Source organism: Ips typographus, linkage group LG13 (assembly GCF_016097725.1).
Source record: "Ips typographus isolate SLU linkage group LG13, UJ_Ityp_2.0, whole genome shotgun sequence".
Taxonomy (NCBI): Eukaryota; Metazoa; Arthropoda; class Insecta; order Coleoptera; family Curculionidae; genus Ips; species Ips typographus.
Window position 1 is genome coordinate 3077389 of NC_138434.1, and position 18319 is coordinate 3095707.

The 18319-nt window shown below is 36.3% G+C and overlaps 3 protein-coding genes across 5 annotated transcripts in view; 1 reads left to right on the top strand and 2 right to left on the bottom strand.

The window, feature by feature from the left end:
• The window catches only part of LOC145736961 (uncharacterized), a 156605-nt gene extending 146548 nt beyond the window's left edge, over positions 1–10057 (top strand). Inside the window, exons 1-6 of one of the 3 annotated variants that reach the window (XM_081991530.1) lie at positions 4687–4888; positions 7137–7258; positions 8961–9241; positions 9290–9462; positions 9527–9711; positions 9887–10057. In XM_081991530.1, the coding sequence (XP_081847656.1) occupies positions 7153–7258; positions 8961–9241; positions 9290–9462; positions 9527–9711; positions 9887–9987 (846 nt within the window). In that variant the 5' untranslated portion in view covers positions 4687–4888; positions 7137–7152 and the 3' untranslated portion in view covers positions 9988–10057. Of the gene's footprint in view, positions 1–4686; positions 4889–7136; positions 7259–8960; positions 9242–9289; positions 9463–9526; positions 9712–9886 lie in introns of those variants that run through there. The other 2 variants (XM_081991531.1, XM_081991532.1) reach the window with 2 other exon arrangements.
• A 566-nt stretch (positions 10058–10623) lies between these two features.
• On the bottom strand, positions 10624–13857 carry LOC145736956 (CDK5 regulatory subunit-associated protein 3). The gene is made up of 3 exons (XM_081991522.1): positions 13403–13857; positions 13183–13348; positions 10624–11710 (listed from the first exon to the last, which is right to left on the bottom strand). Exons 1-3 carry the CDS (start codon positions 13736–13738, stop codon positions 10665–10667), a joined length of 1548 nt encoding a protein of 515 aa, XP_081847648.1. The 5' UTR covers positions 13739–13857; the 3' UTR covers positions 10624–10664.
• A 2115-nt stretch (positions 13858–15972) lies between these two features.
• On the bottom strand, positions 15973–16801 carry LOC145737138 (uncharacterized). The gene has a single exon (XM_081991725.1). It carries the CDS (start codon positions 16722–16724, stop codon positions 16050–16052), a length of 675 nt encoding a protein of 224 aa, XP_081847851.1. The 5' UTR covers positions 16725–16801; the 3' UTR covers positions 15973–16049.
• Between the last annotated feature and the right edge of the window lie 1518 nt (positions 16802–18319).

Genomic DNA, 18319 nt, shown 5'->3' on the forward strand with positions numbered 1-18319 from the left:
CCTTAACATTGCATACTTTTTAAATAAAAGAACAGGATTGACTTTGCTCTCAGATATTATCGCAAACGTCCGTTTCTTGTGGGTTTTGGAGTCGGGAATAGTAACAATCAGCTTGTCCTCTAAAACGTCAACATCTTCCCTGGTCATCTTGGTTAGTTAGTTCATTATTGGTTCGGCAGGCTCCTTCAATTCCAATTAGAAAGGCCACTTTTAACATCAAAAACTCCTTGTCTGGAGCAGAACGTACAAATTCCATCAATCGGACTAGGGCGATATGGATAATTCGCCCGAGTTTTAGAGGCTATTTTTTCTACGACCAATTGGAATTATTTACCAAATTTCACACAAATAAACTCTTAATGTTTGAAACGTTTTCGTGTTTACTTATTATCACTTTTGACGCAGCCAAAGTTTGACCAGTGTCCCGGATTATCACCGGGTGACAGCAGATTAACTTCGTCTTTTAGGTTGAGATGTTGAATGGTTTTGATCACCGCCTTCTTTACAAGAAAGCCTAGAATGTCATTTTAATGGCGGCGTTATCGGATTTTTTTTTTGTACACAAACCTATGGAGATGCAGTAGAAAATATGTTTTTTTTTATTTTTTCGTGTAGTTGATTAGAAGTTGTGAGTGAAAAATCAAAGAACGCTTCATTCCTGATCCAGATATGTATAGATATGGCTTTTTATATCCAATAAAGTCCAGCCAAAGCAAGTTTGGTTAGAACCCTTTGTCTTGGAAAGTACAACAAACTAATGTAAAAACTGCTCAATCAAAGAAAATTTGGAAATCCTTGAATCTAGGTAAGCAAAAGTGGTAAATGGGTTTTATATTATTACCAAGACCTTTCTTTTAAAATGTAAATGTGCCAATGAAACTTCTAAAAGCTGTCCTGTTTCTTCAGAGTAAACCTTTGTTGCTCTCAAAATGCAGGCGGCCTCAAAATTTAACTCACTTATGTATGTAAGAGGCAATAAGTTTACTGAATGAGAAAGCATATTGTACTTACCACTGAGTATTGTGTTGGAGTAAAATCATTCCAGTTCAAAGCTTTCAACCACTGTTGGGTTCGAGCAGGGTCTTTTGGAAAGGAAAGGACACTTTTGGGCCTTTCTCCAAATTGCTTTTACAATTTGGCAAACAACAAGTGTGACGGCATATTGTAGGGGCAATAGAATTTAAGTTAAAAAACCAACAACAAATTATAGAACAATGAAGGAACAATAACAATAGTGATAACACAATAAAATGAACACAAACTACACTTTCACTAGAACAACAAACATATAAACAACAATATATAATAGCAAACAAAAATTACTTTGGCAAGTAATCCCAAGTCTTGACTTTAAACTTTAAAAATTAATTTAATCATCCAAAAACTCAATTTCCACAATACAAACAAATGCAAACTGTCAATCCCATATTTCGGCCATATTGGAATTTTTGGCATGCACCTTCTTGGCTTTCTTGTACAGAGGGCGGTGTTTTGATTCATTGCACATTGTAAGTTTGTATCATTTGCTTTATCATACAATAAAGTAGATGTTTTTATTATTTAATTGAACACTAACTGAAACTTGAACGGCTTTTTCATTGCCTCAAAACATAAGCCAAAATGCAATGTTTTGATGCTAACTGTCAGTGAGGATGACAATCAGAAGAATTATTTTGTTTACGTTCAAGATTAGCTGTAATTGGTCTATTTCTTTACGCACGCTGAAGATTGTCTGTGATTGGTCTAAATCTTTATGCACGCTGAAAATTGTCTAGGATTCTGTATTCGTTCAACCGTTGGCAATTGCCTACTTATCCGTTCTCTAAAGTGTTAAGGAATGAACTAATATCCCTGTAGGAGTGGAAAAATAAGGTTTTAAGGCTGTATGATACATTGAAAGAACTGTTGTAATGCTAGATTTTGCATCAGTTTGTTGTGGATTCATACACCGAAAGAAGTACACAGGTTTCACCTTAGAACGGAACTTTATTTGCTAATTGGTGCAATAACAGCCTGTTTTTAGGGTGGTAAAAGAACAAAACTTATATATATGTATAAAAACAGTTTCATGACTTGCTTATTATATTTTTGGTTGACGCATGACATAGTCTCTCATTTGTCAACTGTCAAAGGGGGGAACGTTCAGTTCATATACTGATGGGTTGTTACACTGTCAACATCATTGATCAAAATTCCAGAGAAAACGTTATTATTTCTGTGCTTTTTGGTGAATTACCAGTATACAAATAATTATTTTAATGTAAATGAGTACAAAAATTATCAGAAACTACAGCCAATCATAAAATGGGTTTTTTCGGAAAAAAATCTAGGCGTCTGTCCCTCTTGACAAAATGGGTCCGACCTATTCCAGAAACTGCATTTTATAGTAACTTGTTGGTGTTTTGTTGGTTTTTTTTTCATGCAATTTGCACATTTAGCACCAAAAGTGGGGTTTTGTCGAGCAAAGGGTTGATGTGATGTGATGTGATTTTCTCCATTTTTAGCAAAAACTCAAAAGCAGTGTTGCCAAGTCAAAATATTTAATAGCGGTAGATTAATCGGTGAAAAAACGGTAGATAACGGTACACAAAAAATAAACAATTTACATAAGAAAAACAAAATTAATTTTTCATTATTATACAGGATGTTTTTTTAAAAATTGCGAAAAATTTGAATTATCGATTCTTGATCGAAAAATAATGCCAATTTGCTGTATAAACCGAAAATACAGATTTTCATTTTTTCATCTTTAGTTCGCCGTTTTCTAATTTTTAACATTTGTGACAGATATCACGTGGTTTTAGAAGATTTTAGCTAGGCCATCACGTGACAATATTAAACTCTCAGAAACATGTTTTATATCAAATACTACAAGAAAACATTTGTAAACCTTGATTTTTCCACCTTTCAGCACAGTTTGATGTTAGTGACAGTTATCACGTGGTTTAGAACACTATTTAGCTAAACGGTCACATAATAATTGTTAAAATAACTGTCATAAATCTATGAAACACGTCTCGTAATGTATTTGAAAACTGTTAGGGGATAATTAATTTAGCTAGGCAGTCACGTGACCCACTTAAAGTAACAAAATTACTGTTTTAAGCACATTTTTTGTTATTCTCATTACATTTCCTATTCAATAACCTGAAAAACACTACATAATTTGGTACAGTCAGGTAGAAAAGCAGTGTCAAAATTTAGAATGCCAGAAACACAGTTTGAAGGGACAGTCAGGGACAAAATCGCCTGTAAAACCCACTTTGAGTAAGAAAATGACTGTTTTAAGTAGATTTTTGGAATCCTCACTAAATTTCTTATCCAATAACCTTAAAAACAATAAAAAATTTGGTACAGTAAGGGAGAAAAGCAGTGTCAAACTTTGAACTGCCAGAAACACAGTTTGAAAGGACAGTCAGGGACAAAATCTCCTGTAAAACCAACTTCGAGTAAAAAAATGACTGTTTTAAGTAGATTTTTGGAATCTTCATTAAATTTCCTATCCATAACCTGAAAAAATACTACGAGATTCGGTACAGTCAGGGAGAAAAGCGGTGTCAAAATTTGAACTGCCAGAAACACAGTTTGAAAAAACATTTAAAGACAAAATCGCCTGTAAAACCAACTTGGAGTAAGAAAATTACTGTTTTAAGCATATTTTTGGAATTATCATTAAATTTTCTATCCAATAACCTAAAAAACACTACAAAAATATGGCAATTTGCAATATAGGTATAAAACATTTAACGGTAGACCTGGCAACATTGCTCAAAAGCATCCCGTTTTTGACTTATATGACCGTTACGTGACTAAATGTGTGTCAGTGGTTTTCTTGTACGTACCTTTTGAATGGCGGTGTTGCCAGGTTGAAGCGTTATTACCAGCTGCTTGAGATGAAATAAGATTCCATCATTTTGGAGGTTAAAATAGCAAAATTTTGGGTTTTTCAGCACCTAGTGCACGGTTTTCTGGTGGTGGAACCAAAATTACCTTCTAAAGAACACTTAATTAAGCCAAAACCTATCTTAAATCCAATTTGGCGATTGTAGGAAAAACGGGCATTACTAGCGTAAATTTTGCTGAAATTAACGTGTCGAACCACCATTTTGTGTAAGACGGTGCAAACTTTACCATTTTACATACAAAACCACTGAATCGGTGTCAAAAAGTCCCCAAAAATAAGTACGAAAAACACTTAATTGAACTTGAGTTGACTTGAGTGAAGTTATTATGTCAACACGACAACGTCAAAAGGGGTACGTTCCGAATAGACAACCATTGTGCAGTAGTAGTGCGTTCAGAAGTTACGTTTTGCGGTTGTGGTGATTGCAAAGCAAACTTGGACAAAAACCGTTGTATGTACGCACCAATTAACTTACACAGAAACAGTGCGGTAACTTTATTTTGCACACCCTTGTACTAATTAATGGCAAAAAAGTGTCAACGGAAAAACTGGTTGGTTAATCGTAATTTGGATCAGTAAACAAATGGGAAAAAGTGAAACTGTAGTAGTTCATTGGATAACTTGGAGTTTTTGCCCGTTTGGTTTTACAATAAGTCATTTAATAATTTGCTTTTTAAGCGGGGTTTACACTGGCTGGTTTTCTAATCCTCTTAGTTGTACAAGCAAACTCATCATTCTTTTATATAACGAAACAATTTCTCTCTGATCGTTTCAGTCTTGAAGTGTCTTCTCGACTGGAAACTGTCGGTGTACCGGACTTTTAACGCTCTGATTCCATTAAACAATATACACGAGATCTCTCCACTAATTTAAGTTGAATTTTGTCATTTCAGTCGATTCAGTTCTTAGCGAGAAACTGTGCGCTTTCGCAGTCGCGTATAGTGAATGTGAGATAATTTTTTTTGCCACGGACTATACAAAGAGGTATCTCTACCAACTAGTACAAAAAAACCTTCAAAAAGTTGGTTAGAGGGTGGTTCAGACTGTGACTATACAGACGAAAAACAGCACACTCTGATAACCACCCTATAACTTAAACTTGGTTTAAACTCAGCTTAAAGTTGACGGTGCAAATGCCAGTCAGACTGCCACTTTTTCCACTCTGTCACATTCAAAACTTTATTGAGCCTATTTTAAACAGAGTTTAAGTGAAGAGTGGTTCAGACTGTGATCATAGAAATAAAAACAAGCACAGTCTCAACCACACTTGAACGTGGTTTAAATTAAGTTTAAACTTGATGGTGTAAATAGCGGCTAAACCAACAGAAAGTTGTTTGCACTGTCATACTTAAGTCAAGCTTTGCTTAAGTGTTTTGCAGTTCAGAATGTGTCATTTCGTCATTTTCAAAATCTTATTCAAACCATCAGAAAGTCGATACGGGTTTAGTTTAGACTGTGCCTTTTTCCACTCGTTTTGTCACATTCAAAACCTTATTCAAACAATCAGAAAGTCGATTAAAGGGTTGTTTGCACTGTTGTACTTTAAGGCAAACTTTAGTTAAGTGTTCAGATCATACTGTGACTTTTTCCATCCAATCTGTCACATTCAAAACTTCATTTAAACAATCAGAAAGTCGATAAGGGTTTAGTTTAGAATCTGCCTTTTTCCACTCGTTCTGTCACATTCAAAACCTTATTCAAACCATCAGAAAGTCGATTAAAGGGTTGTTTGCACTGTTGTACTTTAAGACAAACTTTAGTTAAGCGTTCAGATCATACTGTGACTTTTTCCATTTGTTTTGTCGCATTCAATACCTCTCCATCGAACAGTTTTCAAGGTATCTACAAACATGTACGAAAAATATTAGTCAACTTTGACGCCATCTAGCGGCCGAACGGTGAGACTTAGCGTCGGCCGCTTAACGTCACGTGACAGCCCGATTCATTGGCTATCTCCGTCTCTCTAATGTCTCTCTCCAAAAAGTTTCAAATAACCGAGTTATTCACGATTAAATGAGAAGGTGCACCAAAATTTCATCCAAATGACAGTTATTCAAGGTATTCATGGGGTATTCTATAAAACACCGCCATATGGGTACTACCTCAAAAAAAGTGTGGTTATATAGCCATTTTAACCTGAGAAACTCGAATCTGTTGTCTAAATTTCTCTAGGTACCACCGTTTTTGCCGTGACTTTAAAAGTATACAATATTTGGCATTTTTTAACAGTTTTTAGGGCGTGGCTTCCTTATAAGGGCCGTAATCGCTCTTTGGCACCTTACGTCACTTTTTTACCATTAACCTAAAAATATCTGTTCGGTCAAAGTACATTTTAAAATTTCAAAGTTTTGCCTGAAAATTCATAGTAAAAAAAATTTAAAAGTCCAAATTTCAGTTTTTTTATTTTCAAGGTCAAATGGTGCGTCCTACGGAAAAAGTGCAAAGATAGTAAAGGTTGCAACTCCCCATGATACATATACCATAAAAATTATCTTACCTCTCTATTGAATAGTTTTCGAGATATCTACAAAAATGTACGAAAAAAAGTAGGCAACTTTGACGCCCTCTAGCGGCCAAACGGTAAGAGTTAGCGTCGTCTGCTCAACGTCACGTGATACTCCCATTTGTTGGCTATCTCCGTCTCTCCCATGTCTCTCTCCAAAAAGATTCAAATAACCGAGTTATTCATGATTAAAGGAAAATATGCACCAAAATGTGTCCAAAAACGAGATTTTTAGGAGCTTTTGAACCACATTGGTACCACTTTAAGAAAACTGTTTTTATACACTAATTTCGACCTCAGGAACCCGTTTCCGCAGTCCAAAAAGCTCTAACCACCACCGTTTTTGCAATAATTTAACTAAAAAATTTAGTTTTTTTAAAATAAATCACACGTTTCGTTTAGAATGTGAACATTCAAATCTCCCAACCAAAAAAAAGTTAAATTTGTATGGTTAAAATCAAATTTAAAGCTATTTTGGTTTCAACTATATCTCCTCAAACAACATTGTTTTGTGTTTTTTACAGGATGGAACATTCTACTGAAACTGGTCACGTGACCATTTATGACCACCTTGTTTTCCATCTTTGTCTTACACGTTGTTTTGCTATGGTCCGTATCATTTCCACAGTTATACACAGTGGATTAGCATAATAAGTGACTGAATTTAAATGTGGAAAAATGACATTAAAAAAAAATGACAAAATAGATCGTAATAAACGTAATTTTCAGCTTTTGATGGTAACAAATGTACTTGCAGAGGTGGATGTTGTTCTTATGGGCCTTGAGTTTATCTGACTTGGTGGCGTCCATCAGACCGCCCGACGCCGTTCAAGTGCTGTTTGAGCCACCCGGTAAGTGACGTAATCCAGAAAAAAAAAACGAATATTTTAATTAAGTAGAAGTAATTTGCCGTGAAACGATTTGCGCTTTTACCAAGAACAATAGAACAAAACCTTTCACCAAAGCGAAGAAAATTCCCAATAGAAGATAATGAGGTCGTCTGCCATTTTGCGCGGCAATTAGTTTAGGTTTTTTGTTTTTTAAATAAAAAACAACCATTTTATGCCAAAAACGCGACGTCACTGCGTTCAGAGTGTCATGGAATTCAAATAGGACACCCTGTATATTATTATAGTGCATTGCGCACACTCAGGGCTACACAGTGACCCAAAAAGTTAGTGAAAGGTAAATTATAAATATTGTGTTTCTGGCAGTTCAAATTTTGACACCGATTTTCTCCCTGACTGTACCAAATTTTGTAGTGTATTTTCTAAGTTATTGGATAAAAAATTTAATGAAGATTCCAAAAATGTGCTTGAAAACATGATTCGGTCACTAAAAGTGTTTTTACAGACAATTTTGTCCCTGACTGTCCTTTCAAACTGTGTTTTTGGCAGTTCAAATTTTGATATCGCTTTTCTCTCTTACTGTACTCCATTTTGTAGTGTTTTTTATGTCATTAAATAGTAAATTTAATAAAGATTCCAAAAATGTGCTTGAAAACATGATTCGGTCACTAAAAGTGGGTTTTACAGACAATTTTGTTCATGACTGTTCTCCCAGACTGTGTTTTTGACAGTTCCAGGTTTGACACCGCTTTTCTCTCTGACTGGATGTCATTAAATAGAGAATTTAATGAAAATTCCAAAAATGTGCTTAAAACAGTCAGTTTCTTACTCCAAGTGGGTTTTAGAGGCGATTTTGTATTTAAATCTGTCTTTCTGGCAATTCAAAATTTTTTCCCCTGACTGTACCAAAGTTTGTAGTGTTTTTTCAGGTTATTAAATAAGAAATGTAATGAGGATTCCAAAAATGTGCCTAAAACAGTAATTTTCTCACTCCAAGTGGGGTTTGCCAGCGATTTTGTGCTTGGCTGACCTTTCAAATTGTGTGACAATTTACACTTTGACAACGTTTTTCTCCTTGACCGTACTCGATTTTGCAATTTTTTTTAGGTCATTAAATGGAAAATTTAGTAAGGATTCCAAAAATGTGCTTAAAAACATGATGCGGTCACTCCAAGTGTTTTTTCCAGGCGATTTTGTCCTGGACTGACCTTTAAACCGTGACCAATTTTCAGATCACAATTTGCAGTTTTGCAAATTTGTTGCACCAAACCAGTTTATGTTGAATTACTCGAAAACGGTGAAAGTTACACTGGAAAGTTATTTGCACGTGATCAAAAATGTTCTTAATCAACTGCCTAACTCAGAACCGTTTTTGCTTCCAGTATACAGGGTTTGCATGAAAATTAGGTGATTGATTGTTTTTGATCAACCTGTATGCAATTTTTCTGATAGAATTTTTCGGTCAACACCACTGGAAAGATGGTTAATCTGAGTTGTTCAACCTCCCCAAACTCCAAAAAATAACCGAGTTACAGGGTGTTCAAATTTCAACCGATTTGAGAAATTTGCTAAATAACTCGAAAACGGTGAAAATATGTAGTGCAATATTTAGGTCAGTAAATGGCCCTAACTTAGAACTACCACGTGATTTAAAAATATACCCTGGGTGTCTTATTTAAAATAACCAAGTTATGTGACTTTAAAGGGGGATTCGAGTCACGACAAGACGACACCAAATACCCCCCACCCTACCCCCCACCACCGGAGGAGGTGAATAACGTCTACCCCCCTGAGAGGGAGAGGGAACCGTGGAGAATATGCAACGAAAAGATGGAGAAAGCTTTGGAGGGAGTGAGAAGGAGGCAAATGGCCAAAGAACGACTTTTGAGGTTAACTGGCTACACTTTGCACAAACCTTTGAGGACCGCTGCTTTAGATATGTACGTGAGTGATATGAGAGTGAGGTTGCCTCAAAGCAAAAGCTGGGTAAGAGTTACGTCACTTTTTAAATTTTACTAAAATTGTTTAACTTAGGTTAGGGTGGATCAGTGCAATTTCAATCCAATCAATCACAGTCTAGACACGAAACTTCTATTCAATGATTTAAGCATAAGTGGCAGGGTGAATTTGTTTAGTGATGGGCAACTGCAGAGGGCGCCAGAAGAAAGTTGTAACATGATTTTGCATTTAAGAAAAGCTGGAATTGGGTACAACCTTCAGCACACACTGAAGCTGTCAACAGTGTACTTAATAGTGCATGCATGGTTGCAGGTTCCACACAGAACCAATCAGACGGGAACGCGGGCAGTTTAATGTCAAAACTGACAGTCAATTCCTGGAACCAGGGTTTATTTCCGTGTACGCTTATGGGTGCGAACCCAGCTTAAGACGAGAGGACCAAACCATTGAGGAGGACGATGCAATTAGTAGGGAAATGGAGGATGTTTTTCTTAGAGGTAAGTTACCAAAAAATCATTCAAACTTGTTCTGCTCCATCCCCGATGAACCGACTAGGTCGAAACTTTGCACATTTATTAAGGAAAATTTCAGATTTTTAAGTCTTTTTTCGTATACAGGGTGAAGTTTTGAAACAATCCTTTTTAACAAAAAAAAAATAAAAAAAATTTTTAGGTATTCGGTCACTGTTGACTTCCTACATGCAACGAGAACTGCAACCGGCTATTAAGGACACTTTGATGAAAAATATGGGGTATACGGTGTCCTATGGATAGGACTAGAGTCCATTGTACATAATTCTATTACTTACTTAGATACCAATAAATATTTGTTTAAACCTAAAAACTGCCTTATTTGACTGTTTTTTATACGTCGATGGATAGTCACTGAAAAGGGCGTTCTAATCATATAGGTATAAATGTTGGTTGTTTGGTTATATAATTTGTCCGCTAGAAGGCTTCAAACTTGGCCCAAATTTGTTATCCAATTTTCATACATTGTATAGCTTAAACCTGTGTGAAACTGCCTTATTTGACATGCTATGAACTTTTATATGTCGATAGATAGCTAACGAAATGTGCTTTCCATTGATATGGCAACATTGGTTTGTTGGTTGAATGGTTTTGGCACTAGAGGGCTTCAAACTGGGCGAAAATATTTTATTCAATTTTCATGCACTGTATAGCTTAAACCTGTGTGAAACTACCTTATTTGACAGACATGCTATAAACTTTTATATGTCAATAGATAGCTAATGAAATGGGCTTTCCAACGATATGGCAACATTGGTTTGTTGGTTGGATGGTTTTGCCGCTAGAGGGCTTCAAACTTCATTCAACTTTTCTATCCAATTTTCATGCACTGATTTGTTCAAAACTTGTGAAGATTAGATTGTAAAAAAAACAAAACAATAAAACACATACATATACACTTTAATTATACAAAAATAACATTAAAGAGTATTGACACCCCCCACAATATTAACAATCCGACCTTTATACTTGCTCGAAACATCAACTTGAATTTCCTTCTGAAGCTGTTTGGTCCGTTCAATAAATAACTTGATCAACGGCTCCAATTTCCGAATCTCTTCCCCGTTTTCTCGAATTCTCTTTTCCAATACGGTTTTAGTGGTGCGCATACGTTCTACCACTCCCAACTTTTGTTTCAAACTCCCCGTCAGTATATCCACGTAGTTGGGAGAATGTTTCAGATTGTGCAGATGCTGGATCCGTTTATCGGTTAAATAGCTCAAAGCCACGTTCACGCAATCCGTCAAATTGGTTACCGTTTCCAGGGTTTGCATTTGTAAAATGGTTGGAGCGTCCTGCATCTGGGACATGGACAACAAGTCTGATTCGTGGGACATTTCAAATAGTCGCATTTTAAGGAAAGCCTCTAGTTCGGTTAGATCGTTGATGATCTGCTCCCGGTATTTTGGGTTGTCTAAAAGCGTCAGGGCTTCCTCGTTTTTGGCAACACCGCCATCTTGACCGGATCCTTCCACCACAATCCCGGACTCTTCTAAATTGATTTCCAATTCCTGGTTGAACTCCTCGTAATTGACTATTTCGAATGACTCGTTTGAGGAGCCGCGTGACGATCCGTGGGTGACGGGATTGGCCAACACCACTTGATCACCAAAATCAATTTCATTGGTGGTTTCAGTATCTCCAAAATCAATTCCGTCACCATCCAAATCAATTTCGTTACTCTCTTTATCAGCATCAATGCTAAGAATTTCCGGTTCTTCGACTTTCAAAGGTTTTTCACCGTAAATGAACTGGTACGTGGTGGTATTGCCGTGGTTAATTAAAAATGACAGCGTGGGTAAAATGTCAAATTCGATATCCTGACCGGATAGAAACTTGTTGAAAGCAACATACAACTCAATTGCTGGTTTGACTATTTTGATTTTCTCTGCCGTTTCTTCGTAAATGGTCGCAAGCTCTTTCAGTAGTTCTAGCAATTCCTTTCTGATATGTTCACCTTTGATGCCTACAAAACAATTGTAGAACTAAGTGAGCGATTTACTACTTTTACCATTAAAAATAGTGAAATACGCAAAAATAAAAGGTTAACTTATCTGTGCTAGATTCTTCAAACTGATTCACAAAAAGCAAACCAAAATATACCATGCAATAAATCCTTTCAAGCCCAATTACCCATTTTCTATATTACAAATGATACAGAACCACAACTATTGGAAAAACACATTCCACCGACACGGTATGCAGCCCACCATACATACAGATGTAAGGCGGGTTGCAGTACGTGATTTGATAGAGTGTGACGTTAAAAACGCTGAAATAGTTGACAGTGGAATTCATTGTTGCCAGGTCTACCGTTAAAACGGTATATCTACAGTTTTTGTACTTCTTCTACCGTTCTCCTGTTTTTTTGTGTTGTGAAACTTTTTCTATACTTTTTCAGTTTATTGCATATTGAATAGGAAATTTAATAAAGACTCTAAGAGGTCATTTTTGAGTGACAACTGTCACTAACGTCAAAACTGTCAAACCATGATCAAAAGTTGCTAAAATCAGGATTTAGAAACGTTTTCTTGCAGTTTTTGATGCAAAACGTGTTTCTGAGAATTATGACAATTATTTTGACAATTATCACGTGACGCCTAGCTAAATAGTGTTCTACAATCACGTGACAACTGTCACTAACGTCAAAACTGTCAAACCATGCTCAAAAGTTGCAAAAATCAGGATTTAAAAACGTTTTCTTGCAGTTTTTAATATAAAACGTGTTTCTGAGTATTATGACAGTTATTTTAACAATTGTCACGTGACCGTCTAGCTAAATAGTGTTCTACAATCACGTGACAACTGTCACTAACGTCTAAACTGTCAAACCATGCTCTAAAGTTGCAAAAAACAGAATTTAGAAACATTTTCTTGCAGTATTCTATATAAAGAGTGTTTTTGAGATTTATGATTTTTGACAATGGTCACGTGACTGCCTAACTAAATTATCCTTTAAAACCACGTGATATCTGTCACTAATGTCAAAACTTAAAAAATTAAAAATCTGTATTTTTGAAGTAAGGTTTTTAGGATTATTCTATGGCCATTAAATATTTAGACTTGGCAACACTGCAGTGGATACTGGATAGGACTTTGTTTTGTTAATGTGCAGTAGTTTTAATTAATGAAAATAAAGATTTAAAAACATAAAACAGGCTACAACTTTACAAATGCGCTAGAGACAAATTGGTGAAGGAAACACATTCTACAATGTTGCCAAATATAATGCTGTAAACATGCCTAGCAATTAGATGCACACAATTAAACTAGATAAGTTCCCAAACCAAATAAAATTTGCTAGAGGATAGTTAGCCTCCTTGATTTAAACACCACAACCATTAATATTAACATAACATGGCAACTATGTTATGAACAAACAAGGACACCCTCTATTATCTGGCACTGCCAGAATGAAGAAAACACAAAAAGACTTACCCAACTGATCACAAGCTGCTTTAAACTCTTTCTGTGCCAAAGCTTCTGACTTATTGCAATCTTTAATTTTCCTCTCACTTTCAGCTTGCAATTGCTCAAGTTTTTGAACTTGTTTCTTCAGACTAGGAATTTCATAGGAAACGTTACGAATCAACATTGAGGCAACCTAAATCATTCCCTTAAAACTGTTGTTTCAGTATTAGGATAAATTAAAACCTACCTCAGCAAGATAAACATTATCGTTTTGGTAAGAGGCAATAATATCCTGCCAATCTTTCATTCTCTGCGAACCGTACCGACCAAACATGTTTTTACTGTCTTTTTCAGTTTCTTTCAGAATATCCACAATTTTGAGACAGTGGAAATAGTTGATGTGCTGCCCGCTGACCAGTTTCACAATACCGTCGTGTTCGGGCATGTCCTGGATGGCAGTATTAATTTTTTCGCGTACTTTTAAGACCCTGTCCTGCCAATCTTTGGGTATATGCCGTCTGGATACCAGCCAGTCCAGCAATTTGGTGGTGTTGATGTCTATTGGGATGTTTTGCTCGTCCATAACGCCCCTGTGATACAATAACACTGTTTAATATAAACTTTCACCCTTATTAAGGTAACAATATGTTGAATTGTATGAAAAATCCAAATACAAAACAAAGAAACAGGGTTATTGGAAAAACAAAGTGTCAAAAACAGGTGAGTTGAATTGGCAACCAAATGACAGATCATGTTTGACAGTTGACCACTTTGACAAATGGTCGCACACAGAAACGACTGGAGGACAGTTAACTAACTTAAAAACTGAAGTTCAAGCCTCATGAAGAAGGATATTTTAAATGGGACACCTTGTATATTATTACTGCATTTTGTAGCCCGCAATTCAGGACATTTTAATGAGCTAATAAGTGAAAAGTTAAGATTTGAGGTTAAAATAACAGTAACCTCTTAGACAGGCCATAATTTTGGTACTGTGTTAGTTACAGGGTGGATTATTTTACCCAAATGTAGCCAATATTTAACATAACAAATTGTAGTGACAGCACCAAGCTGGAGAAATGTCAACCTAACTTTCTGACCGAATGGTACTCTTCACTTCAGTGACATTTACAGGGTGTAATTTGTTTTTAGCAAGACGGTTTTGACCACTCAGTACAGTATATAGTAGTGACAGTTTTGTGCAGAAAAACGTTACACTCATTTCGAGCAATATGGCTGCTGGAGGACATATACCCTGTATTTAGAACAGGAATTTGAAACTGATGGGAGATGTGTTTGGAAATTGCATGGTTGACTCACCTTGTACAAGACTTATATTGGTTTGAAACAAGTAACTGTTTTGCCAAAAGAACGAGTTTCAAGCAAAAAAGAGCCATTATATCTACTTTGTTATGGAGCACTTTTTAAAGAAGATTTCTACGTTTATGTCAGATTTGCAAATTATAGTAAAACCCATTTGTGGAAGGTTTAATTATTTAATTTCCTTAAGTCTCAAAAAGCTTTAATCACAGTGTGTTTGAAAGTGGATTTCAAGGGCTACAAATTGGTATTTATTAACATTTAACACTCAATTTCCTGTAATGTCAAATCCTCAAATTATCCTGTAACTGTCAAAAATAACTGAGTTATAGCCTGTCAAATCCAGCCTTTGTTAGTTGTGAAAGGTGTCTTGGTGTCACGTAACAACTGTCAAATTAGGCCTCATTCCGGACGTAGAGCTATCAAAGTGAAAGTTTCAAAAGGTTTTGTAAAATGCACTTTGCAGCTTCATGGGAGAGAGTTTTTGACAGTTGTGACGTGACTGTTAAATTAACTGAATTACTGGGCTGTCACAGTGTAAAAACTGCATTTCGGAGCAACGTCACATTTATCATTCATATATATCTTAGTATCACGTGACATCTGTCAGGTACGTCAAAATGCGGTCGAAAAAGCTTAAATCTCAGTAAAACCTTATTAATTGCCTTGGACATACATTTAACGGTTTAAAAATGGGAATTTGGACACTAGATAACTGAAACTGTCTCTTGTCAACTGTTGGCTTACTTCAAAACTGTTAAAACTGTCAAAATTCGGTGAAAAAACCTTGAAACCCGATTAACAGCTTACATTTTCCTGAATTTGTTGTCAATTTCTTTTTTTTTAAGTCAAATTTCATGATTTTGACGTCAAAATAGAGTCACAAATTGACATTGCCTGAAATGCATTTACTAGACTTTGTCTACTTTGACAGTTTGTAATTCTGTCATTTTGACAGATACGTCAGTCTGGATTTTAGCACTTTATAGACATTTTGATTACCATTTGACTACCAAAAAAAGCCTAAGCTATCAAACGTCAAAAAACGTTGTAATTTGACAAAAAATGTGACATTGCACTAAAATGCTGTTTTTAGGATTTTCCAAATTTGACAGCTCAAAATTGTCTGTCATTTTGACAGTTACGTCGGTCTAGTTTTGACCCAACTGTAGCCCTTTAAACTGCCTTTTACCTGCCCTACAAAGTGTGTAGTGTTGACTGTCAAAATAACGTCAAAATTTGACAATAAATGTGACGTTGCACCGAAATGCAGTTTTTAGACTTTGTACACTGTAACAGCCAGTAATTCAGTTATTTTGACAGTCACGTCAGTCTAGTTTTGACTAAATTGTATAGACACATTGTTTAAAAAAATTAAACTTGTAACTTAAAAAGTGAATTTTCAAAGTTTCTCTTCAAACTATAAAGATTAATACAAAAAAAATTTTTTTTTAGGAAAATTGTACTCCTAAAAACACTAAAAAAAGCCATTACAGGACTGGTTGACTGTTTTAATTGAGACATTATTTACCAAACAAACATTGTATTACATTACACCATAAAAACACAGTACACTACTTCCTGGTTCGGTACTTAAAATTTCCAATTTTCCCAGTGAGGTACCTAGGCGCAGCTCGACGTACGTAACGTCCCTGAGGGCCAAACCTGCGCCCTGAACACGTTTCACCGCGATAACTTTTCTCCACCCGACCTTGGGCAATGTTGTGCAGCCTCATTTGGCTGTTCAAAGGTTCCACCGGTTTCAGCTGGCACCTATCGCAGTACCGTTGACCTGGTACTATTTGAGTCTTGAAGGTGAAACAGTCACCTCTTTTCTCCAGCACGTTATTGGCGAAACCATAGTCGATGGCAGCGGTCACCACCCTGTACACTTCCGATTGGAGGTTGGTTGGGCTCTCACGGGGTCGCGGGGGATTGCTGGAGGTGTACTTGGAGGGTCGACCTAGGGTTCTTTGCTCCGAACAGCGTAAATAGTGTTCGCGGTGCAATTTGTCCAATTTGATGGCGCTGTTCTCTCTAATTCCTGGTTGAGGATGATTGGTGTTGGAGAAAAGGCCTTTCAATTTGTTCAAGTAGAAGAGGAGGAGTTTTTCGTAACTTTCAGGCGGTTTGCTTGGTTCGGGACTTGGTGCTTTTACTGGTTTTACCTGTTTGATGGGTTTGATTCGGTTGTTTTGGATGATGGTTTTACGTTTGGGTGATTTGTCTTTTGGGGGTTTTGCTGCCATACTATACCGACTTAATTTAGATTTTTTTTTTACTAAAACTGAAAATTTGACAGGAAATTGACAAACTAGGTGTTAATAGTAATTAGTGATCAGCGTAAATTTACCGTAACCGGTTATTTACATTGGATTCTCAAATAAAACGAAATCGGTTGGATTTAGGTATAGGCAAGTAAATTGAAACTTATAGTAATTTTTAATGCTCAAAATGATTCCGTCATAAAAAATGTGGGTTTCTATTTAAAAAACTTGAGATTTTTCATTTTTTTTAGTGGCAAGTTTATGATTTTTTTTTGACGACAAATATGTAAAGTGCGAAAATTTTAACTTTTTACCTGCACTGTATAAGCGGTTGCCGAGCAACCGTACCAGCAACAATGAACTGTTTACCCGTTGCCCGACAACCGCCTATACAGTGCAGGCCAAAAGTTTAAATTTTCTCATTTTTGTTCAGGTTTTATGACGAAAGGGCTCAAGTTAGAGATCTGATATAAAATCAAAACCGATTTCCCATGTTAATCTCCTATGTCCAGGGTGCTCTTGGACACCTGGTATACATTTATGGTTTAGACATTAAAAGTACTGGGACAGTACCAGAGTAATATAAAACAATAGCAAAAAAGTCCCATTTAGGCTAATTTGAATGGTACCACAACCAAACTGACTTCAACAAGGTTCAAGAATTTGACCCCCAACGCCCACCAAAGTTTCGGACAATCCTGGGTCTTCACAAAAGGCCATTGTTAAGGAAAAATAACGCATCAAGTCACCTGTCAACCCTTGCGATGTTGTCAGTACCGCTCTGGCAACGTCGCCCTTTTTTACCTGTTGATTCTTCAGAGTTTACCTGTTGGTCGGTGGTGTTCGGGCGGTTCCGGCGGGCAGAAACGGCGGCAGAAGTTGATGGACAAAATATAAGCTCGGTGGAACGTACCGCGTACGGTCTGGGCAAGGACTTGGTACGCGTTTTTGTGTTTATGTTTAATTTTACCGGGTTTTGACACTTTTTAATGGTACTGACGCGAAAATGAGTGTTTAGTGTACTAGTTGCGAACTAGAAAAAGGATTTACAGTGCCTTTCTGGAGTACCAAACATGGATTTTTCCATTGCACTTCTGTTAGGGATTTTAGTGCCCTTATCCAGTGTTTCTGGACAGTTGATAGATGAAAGAGGTAAGCTAGTACTACCACGTAATCAATTTTTTAAAGTGCACTTTTCCCGGGAATCGAGGAAAGCATTGAGTTTCTTAGAAGACATGGACGAGACATACATGTTGATGATGATTTAATTACAGTTAATTTAAGATGCTCACACAGATGGTTGTTCAACTTTAGCGGTTTAAACCGTATAGATTTTTTTTACTGTGTAGTAATCAAAAAATGCGAATCTTTTCACGTTCTATCGAGATAAAAGCCCAAGTCATCCATGGATCCCAAAGTCATATCTTCGATACCGTAAAATTCGAGTATAATGACTTTTTTTTTTGTTGGAGCACTCGGTATAGTTGGATTAATTTCATTTTCTTGCAACAAAAAGTCGATTGTGTTTTGTAATAATAATTGTTGTCAGTGAACGACTTTTTTCCCCTTAATAAGCA